The 25,000-nt window shown below is 49.5% G+C and overlaps 1 protein-coding gene across 3 annotated transcripts in view; it reads left to right on the forward strand.

Moving 5' to 3' along the window:
- The window catches only part of ttll7 (tubulin tyrosine ligase-like family, member 7), a 79,842-nt gene that overhangs the window by 37,079 nt on the left and 17,763 nt on the right, over positions 1-25,000 (forward strand). For all 3 annotated transcript variants that reach the window (XM_030373280.1, XM_030373282.1, XM_030373281.1), the window contains exons 10-17: positions 5,840-5,934; positions 7,723-7,870; positions 9,016-9,089; positions 12,951-13,086; positions 15,547-15,633; positions 18,467-18,764; positions 21,257-21,540; positions 23,453-23,587. In XM_030373280.1, coding sequence (XP_030229140.1) covers positions 5,840-5,934; positions 7,723-7,870; positions 9,016-9,089; positions 12,951-13,086; positions 15,547-15,633; positions 18,467-18,764; positions 21,257-21,540; positions 23,453-23,587 — 1,257 coding nt within the window. The remainder of the gene's footprint in view (positions 1-5,839; positions 5,935-7,722; positions 7,871-9,015; positions 9,090-12,950; positions 13,087-15,546; positions 15,634-18,466; positions 18,765-21,256; positions 21,541-23,452; positions 23,588-25,000) is intronic.

A 25,000-nucleotide genomic window follows, 5' to 3' on the forward strand; every position in this document is an offset into this window, starting at 1 on the left:
ATGAATTCACAGGACATTTTAGGGTTTATTTGGTTGCGTTATCCCCTTCAATTTATTACAACGTCGTGGCACCATCTGTTGTCAGGCAGATTAGCAAGTATGACAACCAAAATAATGCCCTCCTCACACACACACAAACACCAACAAACACAAATGCACACAAACACAATTGTTTTTTTCCTCCCAATATTTCCTAATGCTACATTCAGGAAATACTTAGCTTGGAAGACACCTTCATTGAGCTGTATTTATGCACTAGCTCCTCCATTCCCCCTCTATTTCAGCTGATAGAGAGGGGTGACATGGATATTCTCACGTGTCATGTTGCTCTGTGACTGATGCGCGCGGAGCAGGTGTATATCTCTCTCAGCCATGTGTGTGTGTGTGTGTGTGTGTGTGAATGAGTGTGTGTGTGTGTGTGAGAGAAAGTGAGTGTGAGAGATTGTGTGTGCTTTCCCGTGCGTAACCGGGCTCAGTGTGTGAGCAAGCGGCCGTGCGTAGCGTTCAGCGTTTGTGTGTACGTGAGATGGTGTGCGCACCCACATCAAGGTCTGCCACTGTCCCTATTCTTCCCTTTGTGTGTGTGCGAGTGTGTGACTGACGGAGTGAGTGTATGTCTTTGTGTGTGTGAGTGTGTGACTGACGGAGCGAGCGAGCGAGTGTTTGTGTGCGCACGCGCGAGCGTGTATGTGTGTGTGTGTGTGTGTGTGTTGCCCCTGAATTCCTTTTGTGTTCCTGTCTGGGAGTGCATCGGTGTAGATCTTCATGTTAAGAAGAGAAGACACTATGTGGGCACAGCCAGCCCACCAGGTCATGGGTGGATGTTGGATAAGGAAAGAATTGCTTCTCTTAGTCCCAGGACCACTCTCAGAATCTCAGTGGTCTCTGACCCCAAACCCCCACCCAACCCGTTTCTCTTCATCACACCAAATGAAACCACTCGAAAAATTGCTACTGGAAATCGGAGAGAGTGGCTTAACAAGGTGGGCCGGCCGTCTGGGTTTTTCTGTTGCCGTCTTTCTTATTTTTTCGCTCCCTATGTTGCGCATACTCTCTCTCTCTCTCTCTCTCTCTCTCTCTCTCTCTCTCTCTCTCTCTCTCTCTCTCTCTCTCTCTATCTCATTGCTGGTACCCCTCCAGTGTGCGGAGCGCAGCCTCTTCCAGGGTCGTCCCTTGTTTACCCCCCCGCCAAAGCATAATAAAGGTTAGGGTGTTTTGGATGCTTTTCCCTACCGACTCATCGCATTAATTACGAGCTCAACTTGTATGCCGCATGTTTCGTTCCAAGATGCTCACACAATGTCCGGCCAATGGGGGGGTGGTGGCGATTGGGTCTGTGTTCTGCCATTACTTTGTCCTGGAAGTCACACCATGCCACAACAGGGCTCGGAGCCGGTCCAAGGAGCGGCGACCGGAAACAAACACTCTGTGAGCAGGAGTGGAAAACATAAACCAAAAAACGTAATCCTATTAACTGTTCTGGAACACGACTATTAATTACATTTCTCCCGAAAAAAAACGGAAAATGACCTTGTTATTTTGTGGTTCCTGTTCCAAGTTGAATTCCATTTCAGGATGTTAATTTGGGTAAACAAAATAATCGGGGAATGGAGATATCGCCAACGAAATCACAATGAAATTAGCCTGACGCCCGTGCCCTTATTTGGCGGCTGATACACAAGCTGCACCAAGGCAGCCTGGTGATTAGGAAGCAGTCCTTTCCCCAACTCGATGGCTGCGGTCTGTGTGCGTGTGTGCGTGCGTGTGTTCGCGTTTGTGCGTGTGCTTGTGCGTGTGCACCCCGACTGGGCCACATGATTAAAGTACTACCTTCTACCTGCCTCACCACTTCTCCACGCCGGTTATATGATACTTTTATACCTTGAGCATAGGGTGAGATAAGATGATGTACTTGGATCTGAAAGGCTGCGACTTGAAAAATACAAAAGGACATAAGCCATTAAAGTGAGCATCGGTTCCTTTCTATTTACCGGTCTCCCTCCTTTGAAGTCCAGTTATTAAGATCGTTAGACAGACCTTTTGCTTCAGAAGGACAATTCATCCTCTGCCCCGCCTTTAAAGAGAATACGCCCCACTAGTATTATAGCCCTTTTCTTTAAGTGCCCATAGGGACATTGACAGGTGAGTTACACATGTGTGAAAAAAGGGCCCCACATCCAGGTGAACAGAGAGACGGTCAAAAGAAGAAGAAGAAAAGCTGGAGCTGTGCTCCTTTCTGACTGCACACAGCCTAACCCCGTAATCCCGGTGTGTTTAATGGGATGATTAAAGGAGGAGAAAACCTGTCCTGGGAAAAATGAGAGTGATGTGCTCGCCTTCTTTCTCGTCTTTGCTCCCTGCGAGCTCGTTCTACTGTTTAATTGATATATCTGGGCGATGTTGATGCCGCGGCCGAGACGAATCAAAGCCGTAGCAGGGCTGGGAAAATACCCGGGAGTTTGTAATCTTTTCATCTGAGGTTTTCATTTTCTCCCTTGCTTTTTTTTTTAGGGAACTAGTCTAAGAGCGGACGAGTGCTGCCTCCCCCCTACCTTAAGACCCTGCTGGAGTCGCTTAAGGATATCAGAGTAGGGGGGGGGGGAAGCCTGCGGGGGTTCATTAGGACCAGGCTAGCCCAACTCCGAGAGAGAGAGAGAGAGAGAGAGAGAGAGAGAGAGAGAGGGAGAGGGGGAGGGGGAGAGGGAGAGAGAGAGAGGCACTCATTCAAACAAACAAACAAGAAAGTGCGAGGGAGAGCGAGAGTAGGGGGGCAGACAAGTACAAGTGAGTGGCCAAGGAAGACAAGGAGAGAGGAGGATCGACGGAGGAACACATCTCAGAGCAGCGCAGGGGAGGAATATTGAGAGGGCGAGAGAAAGGAGGGATTCTGCACGAGAGAGAGAGGAGGAGAGCTAGCAAGGGCCGAGCATGTCATTCTAGCCGGTGACAGTTTGACACCACAAATCAAACCGTAAAAAATAAAGAGACAAGCAATGAGAAAAATGCTGCCGGGATCACTGCCTGGTCTGTCTGTTACCTATAGGCTACACCTCAGTGGAGATATTCTCTTTTTACTACGGCTGTCATATCTGGGGAGCCCAGTAAATGAAAACAGACCCCTTTCCCTCTCCTTTTCATTCTTTGCAGGGTTTTTTTCTCTTACGGCCTCTTCCTAGGTTGGTTGAGGTACTGCAGGGTAAAAGGCGGGTGCTGTCAAACATCAACAGAGATTGCGGGGCTATTTCAACTCGGTTCAACTGCCTGCACACAGGGCTCTCAAAGGGATTCGTGAGCCAAACCAAATGTTTGTCAAAAAATAGTAATCGTTTCTCATCGTTTACACATGTGTTCAGCCACACAAACACACAGTACCAAACAATCACGCACATACTCCCGGCCTCCGTTTGAGTTACACCCCACGGTAGTTTAGCAGTCTAGTTCATGAAGCTAGCGTAGTGTTCCACAGTTCACAACGAACTAACAACGAATCTTTAAATTTCGTATTCCTGTTTCTTTCCGACTCATACATTTACATTCGGGAGCTCAACTTATTAACACATTCCCGTTTCTTTACGCCAGATCCAAATCACAGCCGATGTCTCATGCTGTTAGCCTTTTCTTGAGCATTGAGGTGGACCGAGGGGGGGGGGGGGGGGTGCCTGGGAGTTGGACAACTCCACAGTGGCTGTTGGGGGTGGACGGGAGGGCCGCATTCTCCCAACCCTCGCTAGGTTTCCCCCCGTTCAGTTCGGCGAATAATTCGAACAGACGACCTTCTGGTTATGACTTTGTTTCGTTTGGCAACCGGCGGATCCCCCATTGGCAGCGGCAGTCCCCGCTCCAGCTCCCACAGTCCTCCGGGGGCGCCGGTTGTGATGTAAATATTATCTGAAGGCGGCGGCGGCGGCGGCGTTCCCAGGTCTGCCACACACCAGTAAGCACCTTTTGTGTTAAGATTAGCAACGGCGAGTTCAGATGGCAGGGCGAGGGAGACAGAGCAAGAGAGAGAGAGGGAGAGGGTGTTTTTGGTGGGGTTAGCCTAGTGATCCCTTGGAGGCTTGAGCAACGCCTCAGCTTTCTCTGGAGGGCTTTGTTGCTCATTTTCAACCAGTGCTCCTCAAGGTTTCAATTTTCCCCACGTCAAACACCCCAGCCCATTGGTCCCTTCTTCGGGATCCGGTGACCTGGGCCTCGGATGGGTATTGGCACGCCGGGGAGCTTTTTGATCCACGGCGAGGACCCCATTGGTTCAGTGGCGCTTTGTGACTTAATGCGAGACTCGTGAATGGCTGCTGTGGAGCTTCAATGTGCTCTGCTGTATCCAACTCCTATTTTTTTTTTTTTAACAGGTACAGCATTGCTTTATGACTCGAGAAAAATGCTACTGTAACTGTAGTGAATTACAAGCTAGTCAAAAGGAAAAAGCATGAAAGAATGAATGAGTCTAGGGGATTTGCTATATATATATATATATATATATATATATACTCACGTCTTGGTGTGTGAATACACAGGATTTAGTTCTGTATGTTTGCGATAACATACCGTAGCTATACAGTGCATGCAGTGCGCTGACTCTCAGAAGCCTTCTCTCTCTCCCGTGTTCATTAGAGCATTACATTACATTACAAATGTCTCGACAGCAGCGGCGGCGGCGGCGGCGTCGGCAGCAGCAGCGGCCCATCCCAGCGTCATTAGCATTGAGGAGGGCTCATTGTCGCCCTGATTGTTTGCGCGCAACGATCGTGAAGAGACTTGACTGACGACCGCGTTGCCGAAGCATATCCCCCCCCGAAAAAAAAGAGCGAGGCAAAAGCGCTTAAGCAGCAACGAAGGCCTTCTCATTTAAACTCACCCTGCAGGCGCAATTCACTCAGTGTAGGCGGCCTCGGTGGCCCCCCCTGCCCCCCCCCCCGCACACCCGTCTGTCCTTACCCCCCCCCTCGCCCCTCTCTTCCTCATTCCCACTTCAGCCCGGCTCCCTGATTGCTGTCCCTTTTTATTGTCAGGCACAATGTGTTTTTAACACCTGGAGCAAAAGCGCGTACGGAACACAATAAAATACAAAAAAAATGCAAAGTGAGAGAGAAAGCGATTTTTGTCAGCGTCAGGTGAAACATTTGAACCCCAGTCGTTTCGGAAAATAGTTTTTTTTTTTTTTTGAAAGGCGAAAGGCCACTCCTGAATGTTCGTTTCCTTTTGTTTGTTTGTGAGTTGTTCAAATCACAAGTGGTTCCAATCTCTTGTGTGCGTGTGCGCGCGTGTGTGAACGTTTGTGTGTGTGTGTGTGTGTGTGTGTCGTCTACCACTCGTGATGTTATTTAATCCAGATAAAAAAGGAGCGGAGAAGATTGTGGAGGGCTGGGTTTTTCACTGGCATTTATCGGGGACGAACCCTCTTAGAATGCCCGCTACGTTTGGGTTGAAAAGACTGGGTCCTTTTATCTGCTCAGAAAACCCCCAGTGGAGCACAATGTACGCCACATACGTGCTCACAATCCAACACATGCAAACACACACATGGACACACAAGGGCACTTCTTCCCACTTGGCCATTGAATTGGTGTGTGAACCTTTCTTTAAGGATTCATGGCCAAGCAAAGAGCCCTGGTAAGTCCCATAATAGAGAAGAAGGATAAAATACATACCGCTTTGCAAGCTACTCTCCTATCTAACTCTATGGATTCTCTATCACTTGAACATAAAGTAGGTGGACTTAGTTGGTGCTCACTGACTCTCTCTCTCTCTCTCTCTCTCTCTCTCTCTCTCTCTCTCTCTCTCTCTCTCTCTCTCTCTCTCTCTCACTCTCTCACTCTCCCTCTCTCTCACTCTCTCCCAGATCAACCGAGCGCCGAGTTTTGGAACTGATCAGAAGATTGATTACGACGTGAAGAAGGGAGTGCTGCTCAACGCTTTAAAGCTGCTTAACATCAGGTACCACGCACGCCCACAAAAACTCATTTATTTACACACATACGTACACTGATACGCACACAAAATGACACACAAACATTTCCACATACACAGAAACACTCATTTACTTACACACACACAGACGCGTTACGCACAAAAAATTACACACAAACATTTACACACACACACACACACACTCTCTCTCTCTCTCTCTCTCTCTCTCTCTCTCTCTCTCTCTCTCTCTCTCTCTCTCTCTCTCTCTCTCTCTCTCTCTCTCTCTCTCTCTCTCTCTCTCTCTCTCTCTCTCTCTCTCTCTCACACACACACATAAATACACACATGTTAAAGGGGACTGTCCTCCTGAGCCTCGTTACGTTTGGAGTTAAGGTCTTGCATCGCACTTTATATTTCACAAGGTTTGTGATCTTCAAAGACGTCCGATCAATTCTCGCACGATTTTCGTAATTTAATGACCCTGAGAACTCCGATATATAGAATAGTTTGTCTTGCTCGCCTCTCAGACCGAGAGACTTTTGTTCCGACATGGTGGAGTGTGTTTGTTTTTGGGGAAAAAAGTGAATAAAACATACAGTCTGCTGCAGGGAGGTAGCTATGAAGAAGAATGGCTACAAAAATATTTTTTAATACCCATTATGAATTCTTCCATGCACGTGCAACGCATACATTTGGTTGGTACATATGCACAGGATTTGTTATGCACAAATATCTTGTACGTGTGTGTGTGTGTGTGTGTGTGTGTGTGTGTGTGTGTGTGTGTGTGTGTGTGTGTGTGTGTGTGTGTGTGTGTGTGTGTATGTGTTTGTGTGTGCGCGCGCACGTGGACTTGTGGTGCTGCTCCACTGTCCCAGGGATACAAAGAATGTGTCCGCTGAGCGATCACCATGCACCCAATCTATGTGCTTTGGCTTCTTCTTCCGCTCTAAATTTAGATTTCATGGTACCGGCGTACACACGACACATGAACACAGCAGCCTCCTCCATTGGTCAAGTTTGGGACCATGTGACATGTTGCAGCAGCCTCACATATGTATACAAAAGCCACTCTCCTGACTGGTTCCAGTCGGCACAAGCAAACCCCTTTTCACAATGATCAGTTGCTAGGCCGATGTTGGATCCCTTCCAACAGTTATCAAAAAAGAGATTTGATTATTTCTTATCATAATCAATTTCTCATCACATTTCTTCCTTTGAATAAATCAAAGATGTATTGAAAGGAGGCTGCAAGCTTTTGTCTTCTCAGAGAGAGTGAGAGATAGGGAGAGAGAGAGTGAGAGAGAGAGAGTGTGAGAGGGAGCGAGAGAGAGAGAGTGAGAGAATGAGAGAGAGAGATCTTTGTCCTCGCTTGCTCTCTATTCTCCTTATTTAGTTGAGGTTCGGCTGCCACAAAGGGGGTGTGTGTTGTTGTGTCGATGCCGCGTGTGGAGGTGGGCCTCGGTCCCTCATTCGGGTCTCCGAACACAGAACCGGATCAGCCCGGATCAATGGGGACCCAGCCGGCCATGGACATTGACAAACTTCGGCCTGTCTCGCAGCACTCAATATCCAATTTAAAGGGCCAGCGATTGGCTGAAATGAATTGGCCCATCGGCAGACCATGACCCCCCCCCCCCCCCCCCCCCCCCCCCATACGGAATCTGCCTCCCCCCCGTTAATCTTACGGGTCTGTGCGTTTAGTTATTTTAGAATTGAATGTATCTGTTATCTCCGTCCGCACCTCATTCTTTTTCACTGTATTATCATTTTTGTTCTGCTTCATTTATCAATTCCGGTTCGTGTGTCTCGTCGCAGGGCTAGCGATAAGAAGCGCAACCTGGCCCAGCAGAAGGCCGAAGCCCAGCGGCGGCTTTACGGCCACGGGTCGGTGAAGAAGCTGTCGGCGGCCACCTCCGACCGGGAGAAGCAGCGGCAGACCCTGGAGCGCCGCCGGGAAGAGCTGGTACGCCCACCGTCAAACAGACAGACAGACAGACAGACAGACAACCGATGACGATACACTAAAGAAAAACAGGCAAACAAAAAGAGAGAAAAAGGGGAGAGGACGGGGATGAGGGGGTCAGTTTCACTTTCACTTTCAGCCTGCAATAGGTGGCCACCAGGGCACCTTTCAAAGCGCGTAATGACACCCCATAATGAGCGGCACAGGTACGGCGGTGACTGGGAGAGCGGAGGTCAATGAGCTGCTCGCGCCGGCGATGTGTGTCGCCCTCTCATTTGGAGGAAGCGGATTTAGACACGCTCCAACAATCAAAACTTCCCAAACCCCTCCCCGGTGTCCTTCTCTTTCCGAACACGATAAAAGTTTTATTTTTTATTTTATTAGCCAATAAAAAAACGGCACAACTTGAATACCGCAGTTTTCTTTTTAGGGCTGCTAAGTGTTAAGGCAATACGTGCAGAGTAACCCGAGGAGAAAAGAAAACCTGAACTTGAGTAAGTCTTCATGCCCGTCGTACTTTATTTTCTTTGTCATACTTTCTTCTCCCTCCTCTCCGAGATGAGCGTACCGTTTAATTATGTTAGCCTTGAAGTGCGGCGGCCACACGCTTTCTCCGCCTCCGTCTCTGACGCGACTGACGGCTCCAAGTGCCTTAATTTTCTGCTGCCTCTATGATTAGGCTTTTGATTAACCTTGACACCTATCATGGGCTGGGTGTGGGGGGGGGGGTGGCTGGTTGGGTGTGGGCTGGCTTGGCACAAGAGGTGCTATTCACGAAACATAATGATGAAGTGAGAGACAGGAAAAGGGAAAGTAAAGGCGACGAGGCCGTGGTACGAGACGGCGCCGGTGGCGAGGCTTTGCTCCCATCGACTCGCTCCGGATTGAACTAGGCCCCCGCCGTCACAATCACACCTATTGTAAACGTTTAGATATTAGCCTCATAATTGATCTGGCACGAGGCGGTGTGCGTTTGCGACGCAGAACAGTGGGCGACGTGTGAGATAGCCGGCCGGTGGCTCGGATGTGGTGGGAGGCAATTTCAACCTGATTCATTCCTTTTTTTTTATATTCACCCATCCACCTCCCCACCTCCCCTATCGACCTACCCCCCCCCCCCCCCCTCCCCCCCACACACTTTACAGAAGGAGCGCCTGGCGCAGGTCCGCAAGCAGATCTCCCGGGAGGAGCACGAGAGGAGACATCTGGGGAACTACAGGTAATGGTGTGCGTGTCTGTGGCCGTTTAGAAGTGTGTGCTCTTTGGGTGTGTGTGTGTGTGTGTGTGTTGTGTGTGTGTGTATACATACTTAAATTTTTTGGTGCTCCACGATCATTCTGCTGGGTCATCAGTGGAGTGCAGCAGGTAGAGAGAGAGAGAGAGAGAGAGAGAGAGAGAGAGAGAGAGAGAGAGAGAGAGAGAGAGAGAGAGAGAGAGAGAGGGAGAGGGAGAGGGAGAGGGAGAGAGAGAGGGTGCGGCAGCAGGGATCAAGTCGTTAGCGCTCCACACGACAAACAGCCCAGCGTCTTCCCTGGCTCGTCTCAGGAACGCAAGCAAAACCGCCGCGCCCCGCCGCTAACTCTGCTACCTCTGTTAGCGCCGCTCCCTCACACTGCGCTCTCATCACTCCCGTCCTCCATCTTGGTACGGACTCCGTCAGGGGGACAGGCTCGCCGTGACACGCGGTGTGTGTTCGTTTTTAAAAGTTGCCCAGCAGTCAGCGCAAATAAGAGCCCAGCTTGACTCAGCAAAGCACCACTTTTGATTGTTAACCCCCCCCCCGCCCCCCCCGCCCCGCCGCCCTGGGGCCACACCCAGCGCTCCTCTGCCCATTCCCGTTCCATCACGGACATGTCAGGGACTCAACTCCTCACTGCCTGACAGACGGGCCTGTCTTTCTTTGTTCTTGCCTATATTCCCTTTTCTTTCTTTCTTTCTTTCTTTCTTTCTTTCTTTCTTTCTTTCTTTCTTTCTTTCTTTCTTTCTTTCTTTCTTTCTTTCTTTCTTTCTTTCTTTCTTTCTTTCTTTCTTTCTTTCTTTCTGTCTTTCTGTCTTTCTCTCTCCAGTACACACAGCTGCAAACGTGTAGCACTTCAGTTCCGTTTACACACACTTACACACGCAAACACGCGCGCACACACACACACACACACACACACACACACACCCACACACACACACACACACACACACAGTTGCATGGTGCATCCTCTCACACACTTACACACACATACACACAGACAAACACAGTTGCACGGTGCACTCTTTCACACACACACACACACACACACACACACACACACACACACACACACACACACACACACACACACACACACACACACACACACACACACACACACACACACACACACAGTGTTTGGCTCACACACTCGAGTGACATTTTGGCTCATCAGTGGATTGAATTACTGGCCAGAATTCTTCATTAAGGCTGCATGGAGTACTGTCTTCCCCTCCAAACAGGCAGTCAGTCAATCAAGACAGGGCCGAGGTCTGTCTGGGAGCGCTCTCTCGCTCGCAATAAAGACCCTCTCAGCATTCAAAGGGCGTCCCACGCCGGCTCCGCCAGGCTCCTGATTAACACAGCGCTCCTCGTTAAGGCGAGCTCCGTTAACGAACCCCACTGATCAGCCGCCCGGTGAGATGGGAATCTTGCGTCAGATGCATGAGATGATACTCAGGAGGGGGGAGGGAGGGGTGAGGTAGGGGGGAGGGAGGCGTGGGGGTAAACGTATCATCAAAAGAGAGAAAGCCCCCCTCCGGACACAATTGCTCCCGCTTTTGGCAAAAAAATCTCCCCCCCCCCCCCCCCGAGACCCTTTTGGAAGAAGGGAGGAAAAAAAAGAGAAAGCCCAGCCTGCCTCGGCGAACTGTCATAAAGATGGCGGTGTTTTGACAGCCAGAGTGGTGGAATGTTCCAAGTGTAAACGTTGGGATAGATACCTGCTCTGACTCCACTGTACGCTTTAGGCGCTGATACGCGTGAGTAAACGAGTCTGGAAGTACCGGCTTCATCATCATAACAACCGCCAAATGGAAAATCCCGCGCGCCGATCAGTATCAGTCTTTATGGGCCCGCTGATCTGCCGGGATAGCGCAAAGTACAGGCTCTCAAAGCCCCCCCCCCCCCTCCCGTCTGCTTGTGTAGACAGCACAATAAATTGCACATTTATGTGTGTGTTTGGGATTTTAAAAGGCAATCCAAAGCCTGTAAATCCCATTGAATCACTTAATACTTCAGGTATGCTGGCTCCAACTCTCAACTCTGCCTATAGCTCTCTCTGTATCTTGCTCGACCGCTCTCCCTCCCTTGCTCTCTCTCTCTCCCTCTCTTGCTTGACCCCTCTCTCTCTCTCTCTCTCTCTCTCTCTCTCTCTCTCTCTCTCTCTCTCTCTCTCTCTCTCTCTCTCTCTCTCTCTCTCTCTCTCTCTCTCTCTCTCTCTCTCTCTCTCTCTCTCTCTCGCTTCCTCTTGCTCGACCCCTCTCGCACTCTCTCTCTCTCTCTCTTTCGTTTCTTGCTTGACCTATCTCTCTCTCTCTCTCTCTCTCTCTCTCTCTCTCTCTCTCTCTCTCTCTCTCTCTCTCTCTCTCTCTCTCTCTCTCTCTCTCTCTCTCTCTCTCTCTCTGTATATAGATATATATAGATATAAAAATCCTTCCATCTTCCATAGCAACCCTTTCTCGGCGGTGCAGGGAAAGCTTATTTAGATTGAAGCAGCCATCTTTGTTTTGTTTCGATGGCTACAGCGATGGCTCTGGCCCAGGCTGGAGATGTGTCGGGGTGATAACGAAGCAGAGGTTTATGTGTTTTCCTTAATCCCCACTGGGCGAAGATAAACACTGGACAATGTTAGTTTAGTCTTCGGTTCGGTTTAGGGGGGAGGGGGTCCACAGAGCTGTGTGAGGACATGTGAACGGGCGTCTGAGCATTAGCGACTCGCATTAGTCCAAACTTTTCCCACATATTAGAAGTACCTCATGTGATGCATAGCGCCATTATATCATTCAATTCAAGTGGCACATTTAGAGTATATTGATACGCGCAATCGGTCCGCAATACTATGTGAATGACTGCGTCTCATCGCCCCAAAACTCGCATCATTAAACCATCAGCCCAACACATCCCAGATTCTATTTGGTACGCGCAGTGTTCGACAGCCGTCGGACAGATATACAAACAGCGCACCAATTTCCATTTCGGGCTTAAGTATACTGAAGCCTTAAGTGTTCAACGTTTAGGCTCATGCAAGCTAAGATGCGGTGATGTAGAAAGGCATGCTGGCGTTTGGTGGGTAAAAGGTTTCTTTGCGAGCCGTAGGCCCTTTTTTAGCACGGTGTCTCAGGCTGATAGACGCCGCTCCCCACGTCCTTATTGGCTGTGTCCTTCATGCTTTTGGCTCCTTTCTTGTTTGTTGACTGTGCTGCTCTTTTGCTCTCACCGACCTCCTGTTGGAGTCTTTACTTTCCACTTCCTGCCCTTCTGTGGCGACGGCTGTTGTGTTTATCTTCTCTTACAATCGCTGGCTCTTTGTCTCTCTTGCTGCCTCTCGCTCTCTCTCGCTCTCTCTCTCTCCATCTCTCTATCTCTCTCCCTCTCCCTCTCTCTCTCTCTCTCTCTCTCTCTCTTGCCCACCTTTCTCTGTTTAATCTCCCTTAATTTCCAATCCCAGCTCATCATCTCTTCTCTTGTTCTGCTTTGCCCACTCCGCTCTAACGTTGTGTCCTTTCTTGATCCCTTTTTGTTCCACCCTACTTTTCTTTCCTTTTGTTTTTCTATCCTCAAAACCACCACCTCCAACTCCTCCCCATCACATCTGCTTCGAGGGGCCCTCATCTTCAAGCCTTTTCTCTGCCCTACATGCTTTCCTTCCCTCTACCCCTAAATCTCTCTCTCGCACTGCTCCTCCACCTTCTCCTCCTGCTCTCTCTCTCTCTCTCTCTCTCTCTCTCTCTCTCTCTGTCTCTGTCTCTGTCTCTGTCTCTCTCTCTCTGTCTCGCTCTCACTCCCTCTACTCTCTGTTGTCCCTCTCTCATCCCCGTCTCCTCTGCCTCCCCACAGACGTATTTACCCCCCTGACGACGAGCCACTCCTGGAGAGGTACGAGAGCCTGCTCTCTGCCGCCTTCCAGACCTTCCTGGCCGGCCGCGCTGCCTCCCTTCAGAGGGAGATGAATAATCCTCTGAAACAAATGAAGGCACGTGGCGCGCACACGCCGACAGAACACCCGCGTGTACACACACACACGCACGCATGCGCCCCCACACAAACACAAATGTAGGCATGCACACAAACATGCATGCACGCACACACACACACACACACACACACACACACACACACACACACACACACACACACACACACACACACACACACACACACACACACACATTTAAGCACACAGACAGACAGACGCACGCACGCACACACACACAGACACACACAAACACATACACATTTACGCACACACACACACACAAACACATACATGCACTAACACACGCGCACGCACACACACATACACAGCAGACACACACTCATGCAATGCACATGGGAAACAAAACCACCACTCATGCCATCATGAGCTGACAGGCACACACTGACCGATGCAAACACAACAGGTGAACACAACACCCCTGCCCTTGAGTCCGGGAATGCACCAGCCACAGACACACGCACACGCACGCACACGCACACGCACGCACAAGCACACACACACGCACACACCATTCAACAACTGCTGATGTGCAACCACCTCCTATTTAGACTCGCCCATCAGCCAACAAATGAAGTGGGCACGGATAACGTGTGCCTGCCGTTGTCCTTCACATTTGTTTAAAGTCTCTTTAGCAAGACATCCTCGCTTGCAGGTTAGCTCCTAGTGCTCTCTGTATCACGCTCCTCTCTTTCTCGCTCTCTCTCTGTCACTCACCGTCACTTTTCTTTCTCCCTGCACCAGCAGCGTTTATCTCGCTGCAAACATTAAGGTTTGAAAAGAAAGCCAAATCCCAATTTTGTTTTGCTCCTTGTTTAACCTCTCTCTCTCTCTCTCTCTCTCTCTCTCTCTCTCTCTCTCTCTCTCTCTCTCTCTCTCTCTCTCTCTCTCTCTCTCTCTCTCTCTCTCTCTCTCTCTCTCTCTCTCTCTCTCTCTCTCTCTCCCCCCCTTATGTCCCAATGTCCCTACGTCCCTCACCAGGTAGTGTCGTGGCTGCTTCTGTAGATTGAAGTTGAGTGAATGCTTGTTCTAAATTGATGGAGTGCATCGGCAAACATGAACACGCTTAGCCAGGGCTGAGTTCTCCCCGTGCTCCTGGCCACGATGCAGAGGAGGGAGACTGCTTTTTGTACTCTAGGCAAGAAGCCATGGTGACATTGGGACGACAGGTGTTCCAGCCCAGCGTTACACAACGGCATAGGTGGCCTTTGAGAAGCAGAGCCGTGCATTACCATACTGCAGGAGGGCCAGAGGAGGAACGAGGGGAGACTGCAGAGTAGTGTTGAGGGTGTAGTGGGGGAAGCAAGGCATGGTGGATGTATTGAACCATACAGTAAAGATGCACGGTGCAAGGTCAGCCTTCTCTTCCTTCTCTGGAGTCTTGTCTCGCTTAGGGTCTATTATGTTAGACACGAAGCACACGCACAAACACACACGGAACCATACACATACATTTGGAAGCACACACAAACACACACATACACACACACACACCGATATCCACGCGCACATGCACAGATGCAAGGCCAATATATATTGCAGTTCATAGTACACAGAATAGAAGAATCGAGCGAAACAAAAGTGCTAGATGCAACCTCAAACACACACACACACACACAAACCCCCCCCCCCCCCACACTCACACACACACACACACATACACACACACACACCAATAATTATCTACCCGGGCACTCAAACTTTACACACACACACACACACACACACACACACACACACACACACACACACACACACACACACACACACACACACACACACACACACACACACACACACACACACACACACACACACACACACACACACACACACCACCAAACACACGCTTACACACCCACACACATCCGTACCACTTGTACTGTTTTAGTGTCCCTAAGAAAAGCAGCATGATGGCTAATCTATGCGCAAAACAATCGCTTTCCTTCTGCGTTTAGGCGTCAAGTGGGAGCTTGTTATGCGCCGACTACAAAACAACATTAATCACATATGCCTGTGTTTCAGCAGTGGCCAAGTTGCCCGGTCCCTAGCTCAGTGGCTATAAGCACTGCCAGAGTGCAACGCATGCTCTGCCAGATCATTTTTAGCCGCTCGAATGTGCCACCAACTTTACGGCCATGTGAAGTCAAACTTTTAATCTCACTCACCTTCATCCTCCGCTTAATCTTTATGTTTACATACATCAGTGCAGTTGCTTCTCATCAAGGAACTTTAAATCCGCGAATGATAAGATTGAGATAAAGCTGTTTTTTTCTCTCCAACCCCTAGCTTAGCCGTTCCTGGCTGCTCTTAGCTGTCGTTTTAACAGCATTAAGGCCACCCCGAGATTAGCATGCCTCTTTCGGAACCAAAATGGCCACCGATGGCAACCTCTCATCTCTTTTTTTTTTTGTGTATTTCTCTTCCATTGGTGTGCAGGAAGAGGACATCCTGGACTTGCTGGAGCAGTGTGAGCTGGACGACGAGAAGCTCACGGGCAAATCCTCCAGGCAACGAGGCCCTAAGGTGGGTGACAGACAGAGAAAGAGAGAGGGGGAGAGGGCGAAGGTGTGAAAGAAAGATAATCTTGAAAAGAAGATGCATAATAGAGAAGTTCTCCTCTTTTTACTATGTGCTCTCTTTATATTTCACCTCATATATTCTGCCTCTGTCTCCGCCTGTTTCCCTTGACAGCGCATTAATAACTCCATCACCTACCTTACATCTCTTCCTATTTCCTCCCATCTTTCCTACCCCACTAACATCCATCCACCCTCCCTCCTCATTTCTCCTCCACCTCCATATATGATCTCTCACCCTCTGTCTTTCTCTCTATCTCTCTGTCTTTCTCTCGATCTATCTCTATCTTTCTCTCTCCCTCTCTTTCTTTCTGTTTCTCTGTCTCTCTCTCTCTCGCTCTCTCTCTCTCTCTCTCTCTCTCTCTCTCTCTCTCTCTCTCTCTCTCTCTCTCTCTCTCTCTCTTCATCTCTTAATCTCTCTCTCTCTCTCTCTCTCTCTCTCTCTCTCTCTCTCTCTCTCTCTCTCTCTCTCTCTCTCTCTCTCTCTCTCTCTCTCCCTCTCCTTCTCCCTCTCTGTCTCTCTCTCTCTCTCTCTTCATCTCTTCATCTCTCTCTCTCTCTCTTCATCTCTCTCTCTCTCTCTCTCTCTCTCTCTCTCTCTCTCTCTCTCTCTCTCTCTCTCTCTCTCTCTTCATCTCTTAATCTCTCTCTCTCTCTCTCTCTCTCTCTCTCTCTCTCTCTCCCTCTCCTTCTCCCTCTCTGTCTCTCTCTCTCTCTCTCTCTTCATCTCTTCATCTCTCTCTCTCTCTCTTCATCTCTTCATCTCTCTCTCTCTCTCTCTCTCTTCATCTCTCTCTCTCTCTCTCTCTCTCTCTCTCTCTCTCTCTCTCTCTCTCTCTCTCTCTCTCTCTCTCTCTCCCTCTCGCGCTCTCTCTCTCCCTCATTGGAGGGCTAAATTGTCTGGAACGCTCACAGTGCGCGATGCCGACTCCACAGGGCAGACCGCCGCCACACGACAAGAGCCCTCCGCCAGAACAGGGTCTCCTTCAGACCAAATCACTGTTGTCCGAATTAATTTGTCCCCCTGTCGATTGATCCACGGCGCGCCCGTGTATTTATGTGTCCGGCGTGTGTGTCCCCTACGTTCGTGTGCGTGTGCGCACCCGCGTGGGACGAGAGGCGGCGAGAGAGGGGGGGGGGGGGGGGGGGGGTGAAGGGAGAAAGAGTGAGTCGAGGGATACATTCACTCCCGTGTCGGTGCGGTGGTGCTCGGTAGCAGAGGTACACCGGCCGGGGTTTAAAAGGCGGCAGGGGAGAGCTGTGAATGGAGGCGGTGAGTCAGCGGCGGGTTGAAGGGGAGTCTCAGAACTTTGTCGAATCGCTGGCAACGCAGCCCAGCGTCTCAATCCGTTGCTTACAGCACAGATTTACACCGACGCTGTATCCGTGGATCCCCCTGCCAGGCCCCCTGAGCCACTTTCCAATCATTCTCTGTCTTCTCTGTTCACTCCCTGGATGTATGTATCTCTCTCTCGCTCTCTCTCTCGCTCTCTCTCGCCCTGCTTAACCCCCCCCCTCTTTTAAAAGGTCCCCTCTCACCTCCTTGTCCCCCCCTCTCTTCCTGCAACTGTTTCGCTGTCTGTCTCTCCCTCTTCCTCTTTCCGTCCCTCGCCCTCTCTGCCTCTCGTCGCGCGTCTCCCTATCTATCACCCATCCCTGTCTCCTTCCTCTGATGACTTCCTGCCCATTAATTTGGGGGCGCGGCCCAGGGCGCCGCCTGAGCGGACCGCTGGATAACAGATGTGTCGGTGGTTTATTCATGTTAACAACCCGTCGCTCCCAGACCCAGACGCACACGGAAACACACGCAACCACTTCATCACACTGGGTCGGGTTTTTTTAATCGGCAAAGTTTTGCGTGTCGCCGATGGATAGTGGAGGTGGATTGAAATGTGTGTGTGTCAGTGTGTGGGTGTGTGTGTGTGTGTGGGTTGGGTGATTCCGGGAGGGTGCACGCCGCCCCGTCCCGCTACACTTCCGACATGGCCCAGGGGATCTCTGCGGGGCGTTCGCTCGGCGCTCTGTGATGAAGTGATGGGAGTGATTCCGGGTGATTTCTCAGCGAACGTCAGGACAGCCGAAGCCCCAACCGTCGCGGGCTGCGCCGTCAAAAGTTCCTCAAACACTTCTGATAGTCGTGGTTGAATTGTTAATGGAGTTCCAGCATGCAACACAATGAAAGCCATTGGTATATATATATATAATCGTATTTTGTTGAATTAATTGAGAATATCGAGCTATAGCGAGATCAGTATGTATATGTATTCAGTCTTTCCCCGAAACGACACTCGCACAGGTGCGGCGCACAAAGTGTGTGGTTCGTCCGCGTGCTGGAATCACAGATGGTTATTGGCTGGGGTTGAAGAGAGGTTGCCAGGCACATCTGTGTGGGCGTCTCTCTGCTCCCAAGACTGTGCGGTGCTCGTGTGTGTGTGTGTGTGTGTGTGTGTGTGTGTGTGTGTGTGTGTGTGTGTGTGTGTGTGTGTGTGTGTGTGTGTGTGTGTGTGTGTGTGTGTGTGTGTGTGTGTGTGTCCGTGCCCATTGTCAGTACGCTCAGTGTGTTCATCCACTCTTTTTTTCTAAATCTGTACGTGTGTGTATGTGCGTGCGTGTGTAAATGTGTATGTATATACGTGTGTATGCACTTGTTTTCGTATACACATGTGTATGCCGGTGTGTATGTGTGTGTGTGCTTGTGTGTGTGTGTGTGTGTGTTTGTGTGTGTGTGTGTGCGTGTGCATGTGCACACATGCCGTGCCTCGGTGTGTGTTCCCCCACAGCCCCTCTCCTGCATGCCAGAAAGCAGTCAGACGCCCCGGAGACTGCGACCCGACTACCTGGGTGACTTCACCACCGCCAGCAGCGCCAACAACTCCTGCTCTTCATCCGAGGAGGAGGAGGAGGACGGGGCGGAGGAGCTGGGCGGGGGGCCGCCGTTCGGAGAGGAAGGAGGAGGAGGAGGAGGAGGAGGGAGAGGAGCTGGTGGAGAAGGGGGAGGAGGGAGGAGGGGGAAGAGAGAAAAGAAAGTTTCCTACGACCTGACGGACAGCGGAGAGAGGAGTCCAGCCGAGCGCTCAGGTAAAGATCTGACGCCTGGAGCCGTGCCTGAAGCAGCCCTCCTGAACAGTAGGGGATCCACGCGCCGCATATGTCCCCCTCTTCTCTGCTTTTTTAAGCAGATTAAAAGTCTATTTTTTAACGCCGTTACACTTTTCTCCCTCCTCCTCCTCCTCCTCCTCCTCACTTTGGAGAGTTGTTACCTGAACAGTTTGCCTTAATCAAACTTGGGAGAACGTGCATTTGTGGCCGAAAAAAGGAAAAACGATCAACCTGTCAACACAGTCAGGATAGGAAGTAGATGTGTGTTAGGGAGGGGCGGGGGAAGCAAACAATACTTTTTCCAATGCTCAAACCCGAGCACAGCAGCCTGCCGCAACCACTATGACCACCCACGCACCCACACTTTGAGACAAATATTCATAGTTATGCAACGCACACTTTGAATTGTAATCCCCCACGCACCAATACACCAATACACCAACAACGTCGAGCAGGCTGTGGATACCGGTTGCCAAGGGAGCCAAGGGAATATATTACAGGTGTTTATCAGGCAGTGTTTTTGCCTCATAATGATTAATGGGATATATCCAATTTCATGCTCGGATTGAAAGTCTCCGCAGGACGGACATCGGCGCATGACAGAGGCAGGGATGAGCGGGGCACACATCCTCTCTGGCGGGTGTGAACTAATGTAAAGCACGCTTGAAACCTCCACACAAGGTGTGTTTGTCTGCACAACGTGTGCAGACAAACGTTCCCACATGCAAATTCAAAATTAACTGTAGCTCGCAAAATACATGGAGATTATTTGTGAAGGGTATAAAAGGGATATATCTTGAGGGCCGGACCAAAAGGAAACAGATGAAGGACAGGTGTGTGAGGAGGAATGGTATGTTGTAAAAGAAAAAATAAGAAATCGAGGGGAAATATATAAACGTTTTTGCTACCACCTTGAAAGCTCCTTCAGCAAATCTTCTCTAAGGTTGAGGAGAGCATCGAGTCTCAAAGATTCTTTTCATGTTTGCCGTAGTCAGATGAGCCAGTCCGGCCTGCAGAGTGAGCACAGGCAGCTCTGTGTGGCTGTCGTACGTATTGTCGGACGGGATTACGCTCCCGGACAATTTACTTTTTCACAGGCTTTTACAAAGGTTCTTGTTAAGTGTTCAAAAGCTCGTGAAGATACCGTAATTACGTGAATATATGGCCGCATAATGGGTGATATAATGTAGGGTTGTACAAAGGATGCCTTTGCGGACGGCCAAGGCTTTTTTTTGTGCAACATTTCAATGAACCGCAGAACTAGTAGGGATATTCCAGAGCATGAGACTAAATGCACTATTCTGGATGACAGATCACCAGAAAATAAAGAAAATAGATTACCAAATTAGCAGCCTGTTCTTTTAAGTAGGCAACTTGGTCAACCTGTTTGTGGAAATGGGGGATTACCATTAAACGAATATTGATCGAGTCCCAGACATATCGGAAGGTATTTGTATAGAATACAGGGCATAATCTCCACGGAGGGAAATCACTGGGTGTAATTCTTTAAAATATGTGGATTTAGACCATCTTCGCGTAATTAGGGTACAGACTTTGTGATTCACAAGGCCAAACGTTTTGTGTGTGGATGTGTCTGAGAATGTGTGTGTTTGAATGTTTGCGTGTGCGTGTTCGCGTGGATGTAGATTACTTTGTACCAAGCCACTAGGGTGCTGCTAGGGCAAAGCCCCATAATGTGCTCATTTGGCAGCAACAGACAAGGGTTTGGTCACGCACGCACGCACGCACGCACGCACGCACGCAGGCACGCACACACACACACACACACACACACACACACACACACACACACACACACACACACACACACACACACACACACACACACACACACACACAGACACACACACATCCAGTAATGGCATACTACACGCACACACACATGTCCCCCAGAAATATGAGAAATTAATGTAGTCATGCTCGCTACATACATTAAAACAAGTGGATACACACATTATCACACACGTATGCACAACAGAAATGTTGGCCCATGGCTGGAGGACATGCTGGTGGAGGTTCAAGAGTGCTTGAGAACGACTCTGCGTGTGTGTTTGGGTGTGTGTGTGTGTGTGTGTGTGTGTGTGTGTGTGTGTGTGTGTGTGTGTGTGTGTGTGTTTGTGTGTGTGTTTAATTCATCGTTGGCGGAAAATAGCCAAGCTGGCTTTGTAAAAACTCCATGGGTTGCACATACAAAGCGGCAGACATGAGGCACATGGCCGTGTTGCTACCCTGCCAGAGTGTGATTATTAGAGACTAAATGCTGCATTTCAATTGCAGCATTGCCCCCCCCCCCCCCCCCAAAAATAGATGGGGAGAGAAAAGGAGAAACGGGGCAATGAAAGACCGGGGATGTTAGGAAACCACATGACATGGAGTCTTCTCATTGGCTGGATAATAATGTAGGTCATCAGTCCAAGTCTTTCATTTACCCCTTCGTCCAATCTCTGCAGGGCGCGTGAACTGGAAGCCTCCAATCAAGCCCCTCAAACCCAGTCCCGCCCCCGATCTCTCCGGGCCAATCAGACGCTCCATTTCCTGCCCTCGCTCCATGGCTTCCCTCTCGTCGCCCAATGACTTGCGGACGTTGGCTACAAAGCCCTCGCCTGCATTTCCGCTGGCCACGCCCCTGGTGAGGCCCAGCTCGGCAACACTGCGCTCCCATTCGCTGAGCCGCAGTGGCTCCGCCCACCGAGTGCCGCACAGCAACAGTCTGGGGACGATTCACTCTCACACGGTGAGTTTTATGCACGTACGCACGCACGCACGCACGGACGCACGCACGCACGCACACACACACACACACACACACACACACACACACACACACACACACACACACACACACACACACACACACACACACACACACACACACACACACACACAAAGGTTCTTTGCCAAAATACTGTTGGTTGGGGAACATAACCAGAATTTGAACTCAAATAGTAACACGGTCAGATGCAAACATTGACCCGAACACGTTTCCATTCCTCTGACATACATTCACCTGGTGCTTCCTGGCTCCCCCTCTTCTGCTGAATCAGTACTGTATTTAGCTTTGGAAACCTTTTGCCGGCCAATCCGTCAACACTGTATAGGACTTATGTGCTCTGCGACAATGCTGAGCCATTGTGCTGCCATCGCCTGCTTTCCGCCTGCCTCTTCCATTGCCTTCGCTCTCGCTACACACCGGAACCACGCCGATAACATTTGGATGGAGTTGAATTGAAGTGGTTGAAACACTCCATTGGACATGAAGTAGAATGCTGAGATTCATTTTTAGCTAAACTAAAGCATTGCAACAAACACAATTCAGAGCATGTGAGTAAGACACTCTCACGCACATACACACACGCACGCGCGCGCACAAGCACGAGCATGTGTATACACACAGACTCACACACAAAGAGAGAAATACGTGCAAAGAAAATATAAACGTTAATCATACAATTACTAAGGATCTTTTGTCTGTTGCAATATTTGTTGGAGCTCCCAGCGTAATGTGTGGTTAATAGAAATATATTATCTTCGCTAACTGTTTATCGGGTTATTTACTAATTATTCACTAATTATTACATCCACCCATTAATATTGTATCAAACTAACCGATGTAATCGTCCTTTATACAGTACAGTGTGTGTAAAGTGATTATCATATTGAAAAAAAATATCAGATAATAATGTAAATTATGACTTGATTAAATTATGCTTTCCATCTATCTCGAGAAGCCATTATGTTGTATTTATCAGCGCACAAACATGTTCCTAATACATGTTTTTTTGCTCCTGTCTCTTTACCGAGAGCTCTCTTGAGAGGCATATATTCACTGATTGAAACAACACAGACGCTAATGAAAGGAGAAATGGATGGCATCCCGTTGATCAAAGCCTGGGCACAAAGCACACCGCGTCAGGGTCAGGGCGGTTCGTTTCGTCCTCTTCCCCAGACACACTTATTTATCGAATCCATGGTTTACATGGACAGCGCGAATACTTCAGACGCCAATCGTACAAATTACTTTTTTAATGGCTTCATATTTTATCTCCCGGACGTCGATTCCACGGCCGCATTTGTTTCTGATGTAATATTCATATCCAGCGTGGTGTTTTACCTGTAAAAAAAAAAGGTATGAGGGTCTTGGTCATGGCATGGAGTTTACAAGCTTCAGAAGGTTTAAACCAGTTGCATCCTTTGTGGGTCACTAAGGTTAGTTGCATGATGTAGATGCAGTCTGTTTTACATGCATTTATGTCTTTGTGTCTGGATCTGTGTCTATGTCTGTGTGTGTGTGTGTGTGTGTGTTTGTGTGTTTGTGTGTGTCTTTGTCTGGGTGTGCGTGTGGGTGTGGATGTGTGTTTGTCTGTATGTGTGTCTGAATGTGTGTCTATGTCTGTGTGTGTGTGTGTGTGTGTGTCTGGATGTGTGTCTATGTCTGCGTGTGTGTGTGTGTCTGGATGTGTGTCTATGTCTGCGTGTGTGTGTGTGTCTGAATGTGTGTATGTCTGTGTGTGTGTGTGTGTGTGTGTGTGTCTGAATGTGTGTATTTCTGCATGTGTGTGTTTGTGTGTGTGTGTGTCTGCATGTGTGTGTGTGTGTGTGTGTGTGTGTGTGTGTGTGTGTGTGTGTGTGTGTGTGTGTGTGTGTAGGGCGATCCGGTGCTGAACCTCAGGAGTAAGGAGCAGGAGGCCGAGCTTGTGCGTCAGACCCTGGCTGCTCTCACCGTCATGAGGATCAGGTTCCCCGGCAAGACGGAAGAAGAGGCTGAGGCTGTTCTCGACGAGGTGAGCCAGCGCTGGGTCATTATCTGTGTGTGTGTGTGTGTGTGTGTGTGTGTATAGCATGTGTCATTGTAGTGCTACTCGGGCACCGTCCACTACCTGGTCAAACACCTTCTCAAAACGCATCACCCAAGCATGATTGCGTGTGTGTTTGTACGACTTGTATGATTGTGTTGTGTGGGTGTGTCCCTACACTCTCACCAAACACGGAGGAACAAAGAAACAAGAGAAGCAATGGAGAGAACGAGAGGACGGCAGAAGGAGAGAGAGAGAGAGAGACACGCAGCCAGCAGAACAACACCAACTCCTTCCTTTACCAGCTGTCTCCCCTTTGGCTGAGGGGATTATTCGGAAATTACGGAATCCTTAGGAAATAGTTGGAAAGAAAGTGGACGGCAGACAAGACAGACTCCCGGTCTGGACCTGCTTTATTCCCGGGACGCCTGGCCACAGCCAGGTGCAGCGGTCCCGCGGTCTAACTGAAAGTGACCTCCCTGGCCCCCCCGCACAATGGACCGGCGGGCCCGGCCCACACGTCCATTGTGTTCTGGCTGGCCTCCGGTGACACCTGCTTGGTCAGGTTGCAGGGCCACTCTATTCCCCGCGTCTCCGCCGTATTAATCACTGCCTTCTCCGGCACCCCAGCTACTTGTTTTGTACCCCCGCTCCACTCTCGCCTGTGTGTGTGTGTGTGTGTGTGTGTGTGTGTGTGTGTGTGTGTGTGTGTGTGTGTGTGTGTGTGTGTGTGTGTGTGTGTGTGTGTGTGTGTGTGTGTGTGTGTGTGTGTTTGCACAGTTTTCTGCATCCACCTTTGTGTGCGTGCGTGCATGTGTTTTCATTCATGTTTGTGTGCAGTGTGTGTGTGTGTGTGTAGTTGTGTATGTGCATATTTTTGCATGTGGGTTTGTGCTTGCATTCATGTGTGGGCCTTGTGAAAGTAATTACGTGTGTGTGTCTGTGTGTGTGTGTGTGTGTGTGTGGGTGTGTGTGTGTGTGTTTCAGGGTTGCGAGGGAGAATTACAATCACACCTGTACTGTTAATTAACCTTAATGAGAAACCCAGAGGATTGGGTTGCACCTGTAGCTCTCAGCGCACTGCTTTGTGTTCGCCCGGCTCACCAAAACACAATATCCACCATTTTATCCACGCAGTCATTTCAACTTGAAAGCTAATTGGGTTAATAATGTGTTTGTCAGAACAATTGCCAAGTCGCACTCATTTGAATTTTTCTCGACTCTTAACAAAGATTCATATGTATGAAAAGACAGCTTTTGTTGCGCCAGAGTTTTCTGAATTTTTCATGAAGGGGAATGCAAATCCCCTTCGGCACAAAGTGTTAAAGGTGCTTTTTCAAAGAGATGAGTATGAGTCGCTGCGTTTGCACACACAGAGAAGAGCAGAAGTGTGTTTATGGT

Source organism: Gadus morhua, chromosome 12 (assembly GCF_902167405.1).
Source record: "Gadus morhua chromosome 12, gadMor3.0, whole genome shotgun sequence".
NCBI lineage: Eukaryota > Metazoa > Chordata > Actinopteri > Gadiformes > Gadidae > Gadus > Gadus morhua.